General features: G+C 43.4%; 2 protein-coding genes across 2 annotated transcripts in view; both read left to right on the top strand.

Moving 5' to 3' along the window:
* LOC147337028 (uncharacterized) overlaps positions 1–18,640 on the top strand; it is a 642,403-nt gene that overhangs the window by 596,198 nt on the left and 27,565 nt on the right. The gene's annotated exons all lie outside the window — the stretch shown is intronic.
* Positions 14,044–17,515, top strand: LOC147337029 (protein NLRC3-like). The gene is made up of 4 exons (XM_086287191.1): positions 14,044–14,162; positions 15,155–15,233; positions 15,395–15,581; positions 15,711–17,515. The coding sequence occupies exons 1-4, from the start codon at positions 14,044–14,046 to the stop codon at positions 17,513–17,515; spliced, it is 2,190 nt and encodes a 729-aa protein (XP_086143317.1).

Genomic DNA, 18,640 nt, shown 5'->3' with positions numbered 1-18,640 from the left:
TATGTAATAAAACATCTGAATGAAAATGAACAGGCCCTTTATGAACTTCAAAGGGATCTGAAAACAACACTTTTTAAAAGAGTATCTTGGGGTGTAGGTGGTCAAAATAGAAAACTGAGCTGAGACTCTAAGTTCAATCCATCCATTCGTTTTTACTTAGGAGGAAGAAATGTCAGGCTGGTGCAGGCTGGTTAGGTGCATGTGGTTATCTTTACCTAAATGAGTTCACTTTGTGGCTGCCAGGTTGGGCAGAAGTACCTGTCCCCTGTTAGGCTTAGTTAGGCTGTTCTCTTCTAATCAGACAAATAAGGCGATGACTTTCTGCGAACAGTATTTCTTATAACTCAGCAGTATAATGCATCATAAAACAATATCATTCATTCACAATAAATCAGCAGTCTAATGCAAATCAGTTTAATAAATGCAATAGTTATTACCTTTAGGTTATTACCTTTAAACCTTTAGGAGAGCCGTCTCTGTGCTGTGGTTCACCCTAAATCCAGACTGGAATATCTCCAGGATCTGTCTATCATTCAGAAAATCAGTAATCTGAGTAAAAACAAGTTTTTCTAAGATTTTACTTAAAAATGGTGAGTTGGATACAGGTCTGTAGTTATTAAAATCATTACAATCCAAATTGCTCTTCTTCAGAAGGGGCCTCACCACCGCCGTTTTAAAGGCAGCAGGGAAGACACCCAACTGAAGAGAGCAATTCATCATGTATAAAAGCTCAGCCTCAAAAAATCCATAAAGTGTTTTAAGGAGTGAAGAAGGGATTGGATCTAAAAGACATGTGGTGGGTCTCACTGTGGAGAAAACTTTCTGCAGGTTCTCAGCATTAACCAGGACAAAGCTGTCCAGTGTCTCCTCAGGTACAATCGAGCCCTCAGATGTGTTTAAAATCATATCACGATTAGATAAAATATCAGATCTGATGGCGCTGATCTTTCCCCTGAAGTGGTCTGCAAACTGCTCACAGAGCGAGTCTGTGGGGGTTCTTTTGGAGCTTTTAAAATCAGGGTTAAATAAATGATCTATGGTGGAAAAGAGGACCTTGGGATTATTTTTGTTATTACTGATTATTTTGGCAAAGTATGAATTTCTTGACTTCCTTAATGTATTATTGTACATTTTAAGTTGCTCGCAAAATATTTGATGGTTGATAGTGTTTTTATTTTTCCTCCACCTCCTTTCTGCTGCCCTGCAATTTCTTTTGAGTTTTTTGACTTCTTCGTTTCTCCAAGGTGATGCATGTTTTACGTTAATCTTTTTGGTGGTGAGTGGAGCAACGGAGTCAAGGCTTTTCTTCAGTTTGCTGTTAAAATAACTAAAAATCAAATCGCAGGATGCAGGTAAAATCACAGGGGGGCATTCGTCTAAAACCCTGGTAAGATTTGCAGCCACTTCAGAGGTTAGATAGCGCCTCCTCACAGGTCGCACCGAGGTCTCCCGCTGAATAAAACCGGTGATGTTAAAAAACACACAGTAGTGGTCAGAGACAGCCAAGTCAACAACAGAGGACACGCTGGTGGACAGCCCATGGGTGATGACCAGGTCCAGAGTGTGTCCTCTGTTGTGAGTCGGCTGCGTGACATGCTGGGTAAAATCCAAACAGTGAAGAATGTTTAAGAATTCTTTTGCTGCAGGGTCAGAAGGATGATCTATGTGCAGGTTAAAATCACCGGTTAAAATTATCATGTTATATTTTGAATGTATGTTTGTTAAAAATTCAGAGAATTCCTTGATAAAAGCAGCGCTGTCTTTAGGTGGTCTATAAACTGTGACAGATAAAACTGGAGGGCTGCTGAAAACAATAGCATGGAATTCAAAAGTGGTAAAATGATCAAATAAAATTTGTTTGGTGGTGAGTGTGTTGTTGGTTAAAGATGCAGTCCCACCACCTCTCTCACCACTTCTAATAGAAAAAGAGAAATTAAAATTTGGTGGGGAGGCCTCAGTGAGAACAACTGGTGCATCCGAACCCAGCCATGTTTCAGTTAAAAATAAACAGTCAAGTTTATTATCTAAGATTAAATCATTAATAATAAAAGACTTGTTCGACAGAGAGCGGACATTTAAAAGTGCCATACTGATTGAGACTGGTGGATTTTTGACAATAGAGTTGAATGGATGTTGATATTTTTGAAGAGGCCGGAGGTTATTAATGTTTTTGGAGTTACTGGATTTATGATAATTCTGTTGCTCTGTTTGTGATTATGACGGGTATTGTGTTGACTGTGGGAGAGAGAGGTCCGAGTCCAGAGTTTTGTGTATTACTGTTAAAAGTGGAACAAATATAGGAGCTGGGACCAAGGGGACATCAGTCAGTAGCAGACGGATCAGCAGGTAATGTCAGTTTGGGGTAGTGACAGGGCGATGTGCGGCAGTGCTGTACGCCAAATGCCAAATTGGCGGACAGCAAACGGCGTCCCCAGGCGTTGAGGTGGAGCCCGTCTGCCCCAAAAAGATGCCTCCTCTCCCAGAAGGCATCAAAGTTGTTAATAAAACCCAAGCCGTGGGAGACACAGGCGGAGGAAAGCCAGGTGTTAAGGCTGAGCAGCCGGCTGAAACGGCCTATCCCTCTGCCACAGGTGGGGGTGGGCCCAGAGATAAAAGCACTCACCTGCAACTGACCAAGGAGGCTGAAGAGTTGGAGGAAGTCCAACTTCAGCAGCTCAGATTGCTGTTTGGGGATGTCATTGGTGCCGATGTGGATGATGAGCCGGTTAACCTGTGGGTGGGATGCCAGAATGTTGGGAATTCTGTCCACTATGTCAACAACAGTGGCTCCCGGGAACGACAGCGTGAGCGCCCCCCTCATCCGCACGTTCCTGACGATGGAATCCCCGAGGACCAGCGTGGAGAGAGGAGGTGCCACCGGGGGCTGTTGGCCATCTGAGACGCCCGCGCCGCGACACCGGAGGTGTTCAGATGGAGATGCGCCAGCCGGACTGCGTGAGTGACTCCCAGGTTTAGCTCTGACTCTACGCTCTGCTGAATCCTTTGAACCTGCTGATCAGTAAAGCTCTACGTGCTGCAGCAGATTGACCTCATCTGTGTTCACAGGTGTGGACCTCAGCGCTGAGGTGCAGGAGACTTTCATTCAGTTCTCCCTGCAAACAGCATCCAGCCTGGAAATACTGTCATCTTTCCCACAAATGGTGCTCTTATCTCAGAGAAGAAGTCTGATGTAAATAACTGCAATCAACAGTGATGTTCTGCACAGATCACTTTTCCATTTTGCTCTCTAGATGAGTCCCAGCTGCCTGACCTTGTGTCCAGGTGATCGTCTCACTGAGGAGCTTTTGTTCTGAAAATCTCACGTCCATCACCTGTTTCCTTTTTACTATCTCTGCTCTTTCTTTATTCACAATGCTCATAATATCACACAATTATATTCATCACCTGCATGTTTTTATCCAGCTGCTGTTAGAACCAAACAAATAAAAGGATGAAAAGCCTGAAATCCTTTGATTTATTACATTTGAAACAAATATGAGAGCATCCCTAACAGCACAGCTGAGACCTTTGTTTTAATCAAGCCTTTGTATCGACACACTTGTAAAGATTCATATACAAAACATAATAGAATAAATCAATATAAAATACACATAATCACAAAAATGCAGCCATGTTGTGAGTTTGCATCTAAAACATGCATGTTTCCCTTTGTACAGGCAGATTTACAGCAGACAAAGCAACACGCTGATCGACTTTGACCGCTGCAAAAACAAAATACCCACCAAGTCTGAAGTCGATCAGAGGAACTGTTGACAGACTGACAGACAAACAGATGCTTGATTCATTAGTGCGATTAAATGTTCTTCTTTAGCAGCATCACTTCATGTGTTTGTGTTCCAGGAATAAAGGTCTGTTTAAACTGGACGTCTCCTCAGCATCACTCGTGCTGTCATGGTTTCAAAGCTGTGCAGAAAGAATCTGAGGGATGATACAGAGGTGACCAAAGTTACAAACATCCAGCTGTGCTGCAAATGTTTGCAGAGCTCCAAACTCTTTGGCTTTCTGCAGAGCAAGTATGGAAGAAGCACCTGAGCTAACTTCAGTTTAGACGATATGAGGAAAAATGCTGCTTCCCAAAGTTTCCTACAAGTATCCAGTTTATATTTAGAGAAGCGAAGGCTCTTTATCCTGACAACTACTCCCTGGTGGATCCCTGTCCTGTGACAGCAGCAAAGACTGTGTATCAGTATCATCAAAGCCACTTCAATAACCAGTGTTTAAAGCTCTCTAGCAGATGGACTTCAGTGGCAGCAGCCTCTGTCTGCTGTGTACAGAAGGTTCTCTGATGAAGCACACAGCAGATGCTGCACTACAACAGCAGCAGCAGCTCAGCTTCAGTTTGCTTCGACGCCCTTTTTGACCTGTGAAACAGCAGAAAATGAAACATTTCAACACCCGTTTGTTAGCGTGAGCTATTCTGCTGTTTTTCATCATTTCACAGGTGAAATAAAATCACATTTACTTCCTGTAGGAGTGATCGTGTCCAGCCTGACTGAGACCATGTGCTCCATCCTGCACAGGTAATAAACCTCTGACATGAAGGGCTGTCAAGTAGTTTTAGACAAATGGGGGTAAAAGAGACGTTAAAAGCTTAAAGAGAAACTACGTTTTCTAAGAACTGTCTGACGTTCACCTCTCACACAGTGGATACGATTCTGCCGCTGCAGGAATAATCTTTGTGGTTATGAAACTGTCCATGTGTTTGCAGAAAATGTCACATGTTCAAAGCCATCCCAGCACCTGGGGTTTGTATAAGTGCAGCTGTTGGTGGGGAGATAGTCTCACTCTTCTATATAAAGAGTCAGCAGGCAGCAGATCTTCATCTGTGATCTCCTCCATCATCACGTCTTCACTCTTCAGCAGCTATGGCTTCACTTCGTGCCCTTCTGGGAGTGGTGCTGTGCTCCTCATGGTTTCTGCTTCTGCCTCAGGCCGACTTTGATTTACAGAGTCATCCATAATATTTTTTATTTTTTATTTTACTGCCCATCTATTTTCATACAAATGTCTCCGTCTTATGGAAAAGGGGTGGAGCTTATCCAACGAGGACAGGCAGGGCCCCCCCAGACAGTTTAGCAGTCTATACAGGAGGCTGACCTTTGCAACATGTACTTCTATAATGACTTCACCATTTAGGTTATTTGGTTATGTTTCACCCTGGATTTTGTGTGATAATATTTATTTTGTCCACTGATTTAAAAACAACAAACTATATGAATATAAAACAGAGTGAACAACAAAACATCAGCTTTGGAAACTTTGATGTAAAATTCTGCAGTTGTTTTCTCAGATATAGCATAAATCAAACTAACATACATCAGTGTGTTATTAATGTACACACACACACACACACACACACACACACACACACACACACACAGACACACACGTGTTACCATAAACAGCTCTTATGCTTCTGTATGATTCTCAGTGCTTTCCATTTGCGTGTCCACAGGTTGCTGTAAGTGGTGCTTGACTGCAGTTTGCTCTCATTTCAAGTGGTTTGCTGTCACAAAGCCAACAGGAAGTCCGGCCATGGTTGAGCCAACTGAAGATGGGTTGAAGGTGGCGTCCTCGTTTCCTCTGTGAGTGCGAGAGGACAGACAAAGCAAACACCGTTTGGACAGCATTAAAATATTTACACTGATGATTAATGTTGTGTCTTTGCACCTGTAGCGATACATGTTGGAAAATGGAGACTTTAGCCACCAAGACTGACGTGCCTGGAAACTTCCCTGTGAGTACGCCCACAAAGACAGGAAACAGTTTAGCCACCGCGGTTAATCCTCCATCATCATCATCCAGTATTTTTCACATCTTTTCTTCTGCTGTTTCCCTTGTTGTCAGTCACGGGGTTTGTGACTGAAATGCGTGTGGTCGACGGGAAGCCTGACGAGTACGGCCTGAATCATTCCATCAACACCGGACGGAGTGAAACCTTTGTTGAAAACAGATTATATGGTAACGTTGCATTTAGCTTCAGTAAACTGTGAAGTTACAGCAGCAGATTTACATCACGTGGCTTCACAGGAAGTAGTCTGGACCTCAGCGCTGAGGTTCAAGCAGCTCTGCTTGCAGACGGCATCCTTCCTGAAAATGTTCTTCATCTTCCTAAAACCAGAACTTTTACATTGGTGCTGAAGTTCTATATAAAAACAGCCTGAAATACAAAGTGATGTTGTGCACTGATTACCTCACACTTCCCATGTTTCCTTCTACAGAGGAGTGTCCGCCTGAGTGTTTTGTCTGATCTGTTGTTGATCGTCTCATTGACACTGCATGCAGATCTGACACCAGGGCTGGACTGGGACAAAAAATGGTCCCGGGCATTTTGACTGGAGACCGGCCCCCCAGGTATTAAAGGAAAAACCATAAAGCCTTTGAATGAAAACAAACGCTGTTGTCACAGTGATGGACGCTGTCTTGTTGGTATACATGCATCAGTCTAATAAACTTAAACCTGCACCATCCTCCCTGTCCTGGTATTCTAAACAGGAAGTAGACTGTTGGTCGAGTTAACCTCCTGAACATCTACAACACACGGTGGAAACCTGACATTAAGACAGAGACTAGAGGTGAGACATGATCATTGCTGATTACTGATGACAGATTTAGATATGTTTTCATAAACCTTTCATTTGCCACATCAATAAACAGCACGGCAGGGCAAAATATGTTTTCTAACATGGCAACCTTTAAAAAGTGAAAGGAGACAGAAAGACAGGTGAGAAAGAATCAAACTGACTTTTTGATGCATTTTACACACAGTACTGGTGCAGAATCTAGAAAATGTGGGAAACACTGGCATCATATGCAGTACTTACTTCTGAAGAAATTATGATGGGACCCTAAAAAATGACTATGTACAATAATGGATTTCTATACATTTTACATCAGATGGAAACGTTTGTTGTAAGATTCAGATAATTATTTATTAAAAGTGAGACATTTTAAATGAGAACAAGAAAGAAAAGTATGTCTTTGTGCCCCCCTCTCCCTGTTAATGCCCTACCTGCCCCCCTGGCAACACTTTGCTAGACCCGCCCCTGCACAGTTACCAGCTGTCAGCTACACAAAAAGGATCCTGGTGTTATTTGTCTCTCAGAAACAGTTCATAACTTCAACTCATTTTTGTTTTGTCATGTTTTGTTCTTTACATTGTCTTTCTTCTATATAATTGTTAAACATTTAATAAATATGTCTACAAAAAGATTTTAAAAATCAGACATTTCACACAGACACCCAAATGATTTCTGACTGATGAAGGGGGCTGAAGGTGCCCTGCTCTTGCCCAGCTTCTGCTGCTCTCTCCCTGCTCACTGTCAGCAGCTGGCAGCCTCGGTCCTGCCTGAGACTCTTCATCTATCAGTGCCAAAGAATATGGGAAATAGCAACGCACAACATGCACATTACAAAACAAGCACATGAATCAGCATTACATTCATTAGTGAAGTGCTGACGTTCGTTCCTAAACTTTGGGCCTTAATTAACATCACTGTGAACTAATGTTTGCTTTGCTTCTTAACCAGTGAAGCAGCGAGGGGCTTTCTGAGGTTCCTGCTCGTAAATGCCCAAAATGAGTCGAGTATTTCTCTGCAACTACAAACTCTGTTTTCATCAGAGGTGTAAATATTACAGCACTGTGTCAGAGTCACTGAGGCTGGAACACAGAAAAAGGAAGTAGATGTATTTATTTTTAGACTTTATTGCCTGGAACCACTTTAAAAATACGCTTTGGGTCACAATTAACTGCAGAAAACCAGGAATCCACATATGAACATTATCTGTGCAGAGATTTATGCTTCTGAAGGTAAACAGTGAAAACTTGCAGCACTAAATGCACAGATAGCCAGGCGTTTCACATTTTGGGACCATCTGCCAGTTTTCATTTCTTAGGTATTGAAGAGCAGAAATGATTGAATTTTATTTACATGCTTCAAAATGTTTGCTTTTGAATATTATTTGAAGAATTACCCACACACTCAGGCACTGTGGGCCTGTTTCCCTTTGCACAACCGCGTGTTGGAAACGGGCCTTTTCTCTTTAAACTCTGAGGGGCTGTAACTTTGGCTTCTATTGGCAGATTTGCATGATTGACCCTCTTTTTAAAATAGTTTTAGCCAAGAGAATCAAGCTAACATCACTGTTTTTACGTCAGCTCACGTCACACGAGCTGTTTCAAGAAAAGTCCTCCTGTCACACAGCAATGCCTACATGAATCACACCACTCTGCTTAAATAATAATAATAATGTTTAGTGAAGCAGGTGAAGCAAAGGGCTGCTTTTAATAGGCTGGGAGACCCAGGTGTGCTGCTTTAGCTGCTGAGCCTCTCATGCTAGCCTCCATCTATAAGCTGGGATCACAGGAGCACTGCAGTCCTGACTAGATCAAGGATTGTTATTCATGCAGGTGACAAAAGTTTACATTCACAGAGTCATAGGATTGAGCCTGGTTTGAAAAGCAGCTGTTTAATGCAGCTGCTTAGAGTTCACACACAGTAGAAGAATCAGACTTGAGTCACATTTCAAACACTGGAAAAATACTCAGCAAGTAACAATGAAAACAGCACAGACTCAGTATATCCTGTTCAGTCCTGTGTTTGATATGAATGTGCTGTTCAGAGAGGATCTCATGTCCTCTTTTACAAAGCCTTTGTTTCATGATGTTTGTGTATAAATGAATGTAGGTGTGTTTCTAAGTGTGAAGGAGCCCTGGGAGAAAAGACTGAAGCTTGTGCCAAAGAACAAACAGGAAAGAAAGATCAGCATTAATGAAGACGAGCACAGAAGGAGCCCAAGCACGTGTTGCTTTTTCAGATTTCTCTAAAAGTGTGTGTTCATTTGTTCCATCCTTCACAACAAACAACAGCTGACAGACACACATGCACTCTGTGTCACTTCACAGGGGCTGATGAAAGTGGACACAGTAAAGGGAGAGCTGGACCTGCTCTACACATCCTGCACTCTGTTAACAGACTTTATTCTGCAGCATCAACAGATAAAAATATATGAAGATATAGAAACGTTTAACATTGTGACTGTTCACATTAGTGAAGCTGTTACTTTGCTGCCAGGTGGGAAAAGAAGCCTAAAGCTGAGTCTGATTAAACATCTGCTGCACCAGAGAGTTTCATGGCCCTGCTTTATCCTGTGCTTGCTGACCACCTTGTCCTGAAACCTCTTCATCATCCTCACAGTTGTGTGAAGAAAGAGGGAAGCAGGTGGAAACCATCTGTGCTGCTGTGTTCACTTGTGTGTGTGCGTCTATGGTCATATCTAATGTGTACCTACAGACAAACACAAACACCTGGCATTGCACAAGAGTCTCTATGGAGCAACCTGCAGATGTCAGAGATGTGATTAGAGGGTAAAGTGGACTAGTGAGAGCATCTATGTTGTTGTTGTCTGCTGGGGGACAGCATCAGCTCCAGAGATGCATCAGGATCAGCAAACTAATCTGCAAGGCTGCAAGTGTCACTGAAGGAGTTTGAGTCAGTGAGGGACTCAAACTCACACAGCTGCTCAAGAAGGCTCAGCAGCTGCTGTATTTCCTGAGGAGGCTGAGGAAATTTGGTATGTTGGCCAAGATCCTCAGCAGGTTCTACAGCTGCACTGTGGAGAGCAGCCTGACAGCTGCATCACTGCATGGTACGGCAGCACTACTGCAAACCGCAAACGCCTGCAGAGAGTGATAACAACTGTGGAGAAGATCATCAGGACCCCGCTGCCCTCTCTGCAGAGCAGCTACCATCACAGAGTCCAGAGGAGAGACACACCTCTGCCCTCGAGACGAAGGTTCAGAAGTGTGAAATGTAGAACATCCAGACTCAACAACTCCATCTTCCCCACTGCTATCAGACTCCTGAACAGCTGACCGACCTCAAACTGCAGTTTGCACATCAGGTCACTTTGCACACTAAGTTCATTTTGCACATTAAACTCCATGTACATCCATGTACATCGACATCTGCAGACCACACGTGTCTTCAGTTACTTATTTGTACTTATTTGCAGTTATTTATCTTTTTATTTTATTTTTTTAAGTTATTTTTTATCCTTATTTTATCTTTTTATTTATTCTTATCTTGTTCTTTTAACCATTATCTAACTTGGCATTGTGCACGGTGTGTTTAGATTCAGTTTAAATTCAGGGACACGGAGCCCCTGTTGATCCTCTACCTAATCACACGAGCCACGGTGTGAGAACAGGTGTGGGTCTCAATCAGCCAAGGTTTTGGGTGAACCCATTGTGAGATCTAGCCCCACCCCATCATGTGATTTCCTGTGATCAAATGTCCCAGGATGTGAGTGGGCGTTAAGACGTCCATGTCCCTCTTCAAGCAACTTAAAGAAGTCCAGACGCTTTTCTTTCCAAGCTCCTTCAACAACATCATTCATAGAACAGCTTCCAGCTTCTTTTGCTCGGCTACAGTTTGGATGGATTTGCAGATGCAACAAGACTAAAATGGTTAGGGTCAGGAGGTCAAAGGTCAGAGCTCCTGTGGGTCTGAGGGCGGCCTCACGCTGGAGAAGGATGAAGGAGTCTGACCTGAGCCAGTGTTTGACATGAACACATCAGCACTGCTGTCAGTGAGCCTAACGACAGCCGTTAGCATCATTGCAGTGTTTCAGTCATAAAAACACTTCCTGTCTCTGTGGTGGTTACAGTGACATCATGCAGTTTGTGCTTTGACCTCCAGAGGGCGACAAATTCAATTCAATTCAATTCAATTTTATTTATATAGCGCCAAATCACAACAAAAGTCGCCTCAAGGCGCTTCATAGATACAGAGAAAAACCCAACAATCATATGACCCCCTATGAGCAAGCACTTTGGCGACAGTGGGAAGGAAAAACTCCCTTTTAACAGGAAGAAACCTCCGGCAGAACCAGGCTCAGGGAGGGGCGGCCATCTGCTGCGACCGGTTGGGGTGAGAGAAGGAAGACAGGATAAAGACATGCTGTGGAAGAGAGACAGAGGTTAATAACAGATATGATTCAATGCAGAGAGGTCTATTAATACATAGTGAGTGAGAAAGGTGACTGGAAAGGAAAAACTCAATGCATCATGGGAATCCCCCGGCAGCCTACATCTATTGCAGCATAACAAAGGGAGGATTCAGGGTCACCTGGTCCAGCCCTAACTATATGCTTTAGAAAAAAGGAAAGTTTTAAGCCTAATCTTAAAAGTAGAGATAGTGTCTGTTTCCCGAATCCAAACTGGAAGCTGGTTCCACAGAAGAGGGGCCTGAAAACTGAAGGCTCTCCCTCCCATTCTACTTTTAAATACTCTAGGAACAACAAGTAGGCCTGCAGAGCGAGAGCGGAGCGCTCTAATAGGGTGATATGGTACTACAAGGTCATTAAGATAAGATGGGGCCTGATTATTTAAGACCTTGTATGTGAGGAGCAGGATTTTGAATTCAATTCTGGATTTAACAGGAAGCCAATGAAGGGAAGCCAAAACAGGAGAAATATGCTCTCTCTTTCTAGTCCCTGTCAGGACTCTTGCTGCAGCATTTTGGATTAGCTGAAGGCTTTTCAGTGAGTTTTTTGGACATCCTGATAATAATGAATTACAGTAGTCAGCACAGACAGAGAGCTCCATTCAAACTTTGCTGCCATCAGGAATAATTCTTCAAATATAATCATCAGTGTTTGAGCAGTTATGATATCAGGGACAATCTAGACATGTGTGACAATACTGAACATGTCACATGACACACCTCAAACATCATGTGATCCACTCTCAGTCTGCACTTTCATTCATGACTTCAACAGGTTGAAATGAGCTTTGAAGAAACATTCAGTGAAATAAATCTTTCATGGATTCATGTGAGCAGCAGATGAACTTTGTACCAACAACATCTTCAATAACAGAGTCTGAATGAAGCTCAGGTGTTGATGCTGCTCCCTGATTGGACGCTTGGTTTCAGCTCTGCTCTCAGTCTTTACTGCACAGGTGAAGGTAGAAAGTGTGACTGGATCTATAGACTGGAAACAGAGAAACATGCTGAACATTTGAAGCTTTGCAGCAGAAATGTTCATGTTACAAATACAGCAGAGCTGATCTGGGATCAGTGTGTTCACACCTGCAGCTACAACAAGGTTTCATGTCTCCACACGTCAGCATGTGAACTTTACTCTGACTCAGTCTGAGCAGTCAGACGGCATATTTTTAAAGTTAACACATCAGCACACACAGAGCTGAGCCCCTCCCACCTGTGCTGAGTTTCAGGTGGAGCCCCGCCTCCTTCCAGGAAGCAGCTCACCTGTGTGTCCGTGTTTAGTGTCCAGGTGTGGAGTGGAGCTTGTTGTTGGTGTGAAGAAACTGTAAGTTTGCTTTGTTTCCTCCTTTAACAGTTTGTCTTTAGGAACTTTACTGTTTGTTCAGCTCGTGTTTGATTTCTTCACACAACAAACTGTGTGTGTTTGTATTTCCGGTCTCTCCATTAAAGTCAGTGTGTAATGTTTCCTGGCTAACATCAGCTGTGTGCAGCTTAGTTCAGCACAAATCTGCCGCTCCATAGTTCACGGTAACGGACTCACAGCTGGACCAACGAGGCCGAGTGTGTCCGCCACTCTGAGCTACGTTCGTGTTTGTGTACTTGTAGTTTGTACTTTGAGTTCACTCAGAGCCCACAGAGGACGCAGCGTACGTGATGACGTCACAGCCCTTTACCTCCTTTACTGTCACTGTGATTAATATTTACACACGAGACACCTGCAGAGCTCTGACGCTAAGCTAGCACACAGCATGCTAACACTAAGCTAAAGCTAGGCTAGCCAAGAACCCAGAGTGAGGTTAAAGCTGAGTAAACACTGACCCCAGACCAGCACCGTGATAAAGTGAGCTGCTGCTGCTGAACTTGAACAGGTAACAAAGTGATGAGCAGTCAGGCTGCAGGTTTCTACCTGTTCATGTTTCTACAGTAGAATCACTTTGAAGTATCTTTGTGCTGTTTCATCTTTGATTTGTGTTCATAAACACTCAGAGAAACATCACGTGACCTCATCAGGATCTGTGTTGGTGTGTGGGGCTGTACCTCAGCTTTATGTTGTTACATGCTCATTTGTTCATTTCACACAGTAACATCAAAGTAATGTTATGAGGAGTAATGAAGTAACGTACTCCATTACTTTTAATCAAAGTGTTCTGTGTAATATGTGTAATAATGACTGTTTTGAGTAATGACCAACACTGATCACAACAAAGAGGAAATGCCTCCAACATGCACAAACATTTGAGCCACAACATGCAGTTAATGTGCACAAATGTCTTTGATATGCTGCTCAGTGATGGTGGTGACTGTCAGAGCAGAGCTACTGAGAATCAATAAGTAATATCAATGATGGGATCAGAATCACTAAATTCTTCTCATCCCTGTCAGTATCATACATGTGCTGTATAATGTGATAAATGTAGAGGTGCTGGCTGTTCTCTCACTCTGCTGTTTAGCTGTAAAGGACGCCTCCCTGCCTTTGTCTCATTCATGACCTTTAATAGTCTCTTCTAACATGCAGAGATCTGTATGATCTGTTTCATAGAGTCTAACCAGCCTGTACAGGTAACAACAACAGTCACTGCATCACTGACACACAAACGTCATCTCTGTCAATAACAACATTCATACATGGAATAAAAACACATCAGTGGATCATTGCTGGAGCTGATGTTTGTGCTCCTGGTGCAAAGGCTCTCAGTTTCCTCCTTGAAATAACATCAGTGGTGGGTCAGCGACATGCTTTCTTTCCCTCTCAGGTTTAAATATCTGGGACTCTCCACCGTTTGGTTTTACAGCTGAAGAAGCTTCTCTGCTGAAACGTCTTCCAGAAACTTAAAGACGTCTCTTTTCTCTCCAAGCTCCTTAGATCACATGACCTGGATGACTGAACCTACAGATATATTGACCTGGTTTCATGGTCACATTGACAGGTCAGAGGTCAGCGACTGTAACTCAGTTCCTCCTGTTAATGTGAACTCACTGAGTGTTTGTGGTTTACCTCTCAGACTGACTGAAGATGATGATGGAGGAAGAGGAGGACAGAGCAGAGTCTGCAGGGTCCAGCTGTCCGTCTGTGAGGAGTGACTGGTCCAAAGGCAACGTTCCAGACTTCAGTGGTGAACCTGGAGCAACGAGGTCAGAGAGCTGTGATGACTCCTTTACATGTTTGTGTTTCCTGGATAAATATGACCTGAAACATCCTCAGATTGTTACAAAGATTCATTAAAAAGAAAACAATGAAAGAGAAAAGATCCAAATGTTCGACTTGGTCATTTGCTGTTTGAGGACAGTGATGCTCATATCTGTGGGGAAAGTGTGACCTGAGTGGGTTCATGTTTGTCTTTAAAGAACAGAGCTGCTCTGATTCTCTTTGTGTCTGATCTGTTAAACAGTCTGAGAGGTCACACAGAGACCCAGCAGCTAAAGCCTGGATCATACTGGCTGCTGTTACTCCATCAGGACAACACTGAACCACAGTGGTGTGGATGTAGTGGATAAATCCCACCATACTGATGCTCAGAGTTAACCACAGGGAACAAAACCAGATGTTACCTTCAGATTGTGACCTTTGGAGTGGACGATGCAGATTTCAATAGAGAATAAATGTTGTTGTTTTTCAGCTGTGAAGAAAGAATCTAATTTTCTGAACTTAAGAATTTATGATGCTGGAAACAACATGGAGACTATAACACAACATTTCCACTGTGTTCATAGAATGAATGTAAAACTGTCAGACATTCATTAAATATGTAAAATGTCTACAGAAGCATCAGAGGGTCAGACGTGAAGCACTCAGTGATTTTGATCAAATGACTCATCAGTTATTGATCTGTACTACACTGATCTACCACGTTAGTAAAGCTGGTGTTCTGGTGGTGGAGGGAGACTCGGATCATGTTCTGGTTTTGGAGCAGTGATCTGCTGATGGTTCAGTTTGATGAGCTTCTTCAAAATCATCCCTGACATCACCACTGAAAGGACGTCCATGAAAACAGACTGAAAATTACTGATATGTTCACAATCTGAGAGTTTAAAACTTGACAGACTTGATTCAGATGAAGTTATTTGAGCAGAAACTCCTGGATCTTTATCCTGTGTTGATCTGATCCTTCATGGTTCCTCCACAGAGTGGACCAGCAGAGCTCAGAGGTTCCCAGTGGTCAGTCTGCCCAGCAGCATCAAACACAGCTGGACTCCATATTTATGGTCTGTACATGTACAACAACTACTGTTACATCTGTTCTGTTCACAGTCATCTCCATGCTGCTCTTTGTAGACCAGTGGATCGTCAGTGTGTCCAACATGGATCTGATGTTTGGCTCCATGATTTCAGTCTGATTGGCTCATTCATAAATATTCTGTTCCAGCTGCTGGAGGACAACATCATCACTTTTGTGAAGAACGAGCTGAAGGAGATCCAGAAGGTTCTGAGTCCAGGTTACCCAGAATGCTTAGAGAGTCAGAGGAGCAGCAGCAGAGAGGCGTTTGTGAAGATCACAGTGGACTTCCTGAGGAGAATGAAGCAGGAGGAGCTGGCTGACCGTCTGCAGAGACGTAAGAGGATTTATCTAAAGATTTAAGCTGCTGGATAAATGAGACATTTTCCAGAGATGGAAGATGGAGCAACATGTTTTAAAGATTAGTTATTTTTGGAATTGAGTGTTTATTTTTCTTCTCATTCAGAACTTCAAGCTCCAGTTTGTCATCGTAACCTTAAATCCACCCTGAAGAACAAGTTCCAGTGTGTGTTTGAGGGCATCGCTAAAGCAGGAAACCCAACCCTCCTGAATCAGATCTACACAGAGCTCTACATCACAGAGGGAGGGACTGCAGAGGTCAATGATGAACATGAGGTCAGACAGATTGAAACAGCATCCAGGAAACCAGACAGACCAGAAACAACAATCAGACAAGAAGACATCTTTAAAGCCTCACCTGGAAGAGATGAACCAATCAGAACAGTGCTGACAAAGGGAGTGGCTGGCATTGGGAAAACAGTCTTAACACAGAAATACAGCCTGGACTGGGCTGAAGACAAAGCCAACCAGGACATCCAGTTCATATTTCCATTCACTTTCAGAGAGCTGAATGTGCTGAAAGAGGAAAAGTTCAGCTTGGTGGGACTTGTTCATCACTTCTTTACTGAAACCAAAGAAGCAGGAATCTGCAGCTTTGAAGACTTCCAGGTTGTGTTCATCTTTGATGGTCTGGATGAGTGTCGACTTCCTCTGGACTTCCACAAAACTACAATCCTAACTGACCCTAGAAAGTCCACCTCAGTGGATGTGCTGCTGATAAACCTCATCAGGGGGAAACTGCTTCCCTCTGCTCGCCTCTGGATAACCACACGACCTGCAGCAGCCAATCAGATCCCTCCTAACTGTGTCGGCATGGTGACAGAGGTCAGAGGGTTCACTAACCCACAGAAGGAGGAGTACTTCAGGAAGAGATTCAGAGATGAGGAGCAGGCCAGCAGGATCATCTCCCACATCAAGACATCACGAAGCCTCCACATCATGTGTCACATCCCAGTCTTCTGCTGGATCACTGCTACAGTTCTGGAGGATGTGCTGGAAACCAGAGAGGGAGGACAGCTGCCCAAGACCCTGACTGAGATGTACATCCACTTCCTGGTGGTTCAGGCCAAAGTGAAGAAGGTCAAGTATGATGGAGGAGCTGAGACAGATCCACACTGGAGTCCAGAGAGCAGGAAGATGATGGAGTCTCTGGGAAAACTGGCTTTTGATCAGCTGCAGAAAGGAAACCTGATCTTCTATGAATCAGACCTGACAGAGTGTGGCATCGATATCAGAGCAGCCTCAGTGTACTCAGGAGTGTTCACACAGATCTTTAAAGAGGAGAGAGGACTGTACCAGGACAAGGTGTTCTGCTTCATCCATCTGAGTGTTCAGGAGTTTCTGGCTGCTCTTCATGTCCACCTGACCTTCATCAACTCTGGACTCAATCTGCTGGAAGAACAACAAACAACCTCTACATGGTCTAAACTATTTAACAAACTAAAACTTCAATCTCTCCACCAGAGTGCTGTGAACAAGGCCTTACAGAGTCCAAATGGACACCTGGACTTGTTCCTCCGCTTCCTCCTGGGTCTTTCACTGCAGACCAATCAGACTCTCCTACGAGGTCTGCTGACACAGACAGGAAGTAGCTCACAGTACACTAAGAAAACAGTCCAGTACATCAAGAAGAAGCTCAGTGAGAATCTGTCTGCAGAGAAAAGCATCAATCTGTTCCACTGTCTGAATGAACTGAATGATCGTTCTCTAGTGGAGGAGATCCAACAGTCCCTGAGATCAGGACGTCTCTCCACAGATAAACTGTCTCCTGCTCAGTGGTCAGCTCTGGTCTTCATCTTACTGTCATCAGAAGAAGATCTGGATGTATTTGACCTGAAGAAATACTCTGCTTCAGAGGAGGCTCTTCGGAGGCTGCTGCCAGTGGTCAAAGCCTCCAACAAAGCTCTGTGAGTACATTTGTACTCATGTCTTTACTTTTAACATCCAACTGTGTCAGTAATTTATTTCACCAGGCTTTCTGTCTTTGTATGAATTTGTATCCTAAAGTTTTGGGATTTCTCCAGTACAACTGTGACCTCTTTGATGCCTCCAGAACTCGAGACGCTGGATTCACCATAAACTCTGATCATCACTGCTGCTGTTATGTTATCAGTCTTTGTTTAAACACTTAGGCTGCATGTGCCTGATGTTGTGATACTTCATATTCACATGCATGCTCCTAGATACATTTCTACTGCAGGTCTATTTTAGTCACAAATGTTGGTGAAACACTTGCGTTTACATGCATGGTGGGTCCTGCATTAAAGAAAGCATTTGAATTACTCAGTGAATCCTGGCAGCCAGAGAAACATCCTTAGTTCCACTTTAAACTAAACTCTGCTTCGGTCTTCCACAGTGTGTTTGTTGTTTCTTTGTTGTTGTTGGCCTGCTCTCTCCTCTCACTCCAATCTGGTTGCAGCAGATGTTTGTCCCTCCCTGAACCTGCAGACTTGGGTGCAGCACCTCAGTTCATCTTCAGTCTGAAACCAGCTGTTGTAGCTATATCCCCTCAAGCACACCTTCCCTGGTCATCTCTGCTGTGGTTGCTATAAAATTTAATCTTGATTTAAAAAAAAAAAAAGAACAAAAAACCTCAAGTCAGACTTGATGCCATTTGTTGGCAGCATGGTGCCTGTTTGTCTTTGATGATAAACGGCAGCACAGTCTAAAGCAAACCTTCTGACTTTATTGACTTTATGCATGTATATATTCTTCCTGTTCACCTTGGACACACAGCAGCTCTCTGTTTGTTGTGATTGGATCTAGAACAGCCAACATATCCTAATCTAGATGATTTCTAAGGTGGTATCTGGGAGGAAAAGTTAAAATCAGCTTGGATGGCCTGTACTGTATGATGGCCTTGGTTGCACCACATTGATAGCCATGCAGGGTGGTTCACTCCTTGGGCAAGAAGACCGAGGAGTGAGCCACCCTTGGTCAAAGCTTGGTCATTCAAGCTCACTGTTTTCCCCTTGTTGGTTGATGATAGTATTTTTTTTTTTTACCTGACTTATAGTCATCATTGTCTTCAAATTA

This window comes from Aulonocara sp. 'chitande type north' Nkhata Bay, linkage group LG3 (genome assembly GCF_057382095.1).
Source record: "Aulonocara sp. 'chitande type north' Nkhata Bay isolate Kocher_YH1m ecotype deep benthic linkage group LG3, A_spYH_male_GT1.1, whole genome shotgun sequence".
In the NCBI taxonomy this organism is placed as follows: Eukaryota; Metazoa; Chordata; class Actinopteri; order Cichliformes; family Cichlidae; genus Aulonocara; species Aulonocara sp. 'chitande type north' Nkhata Bay.
Note: the sequence above shows the minus strand (reverse complement) of the source record. Positions and strands in the feature narration are given on the sequence as shown.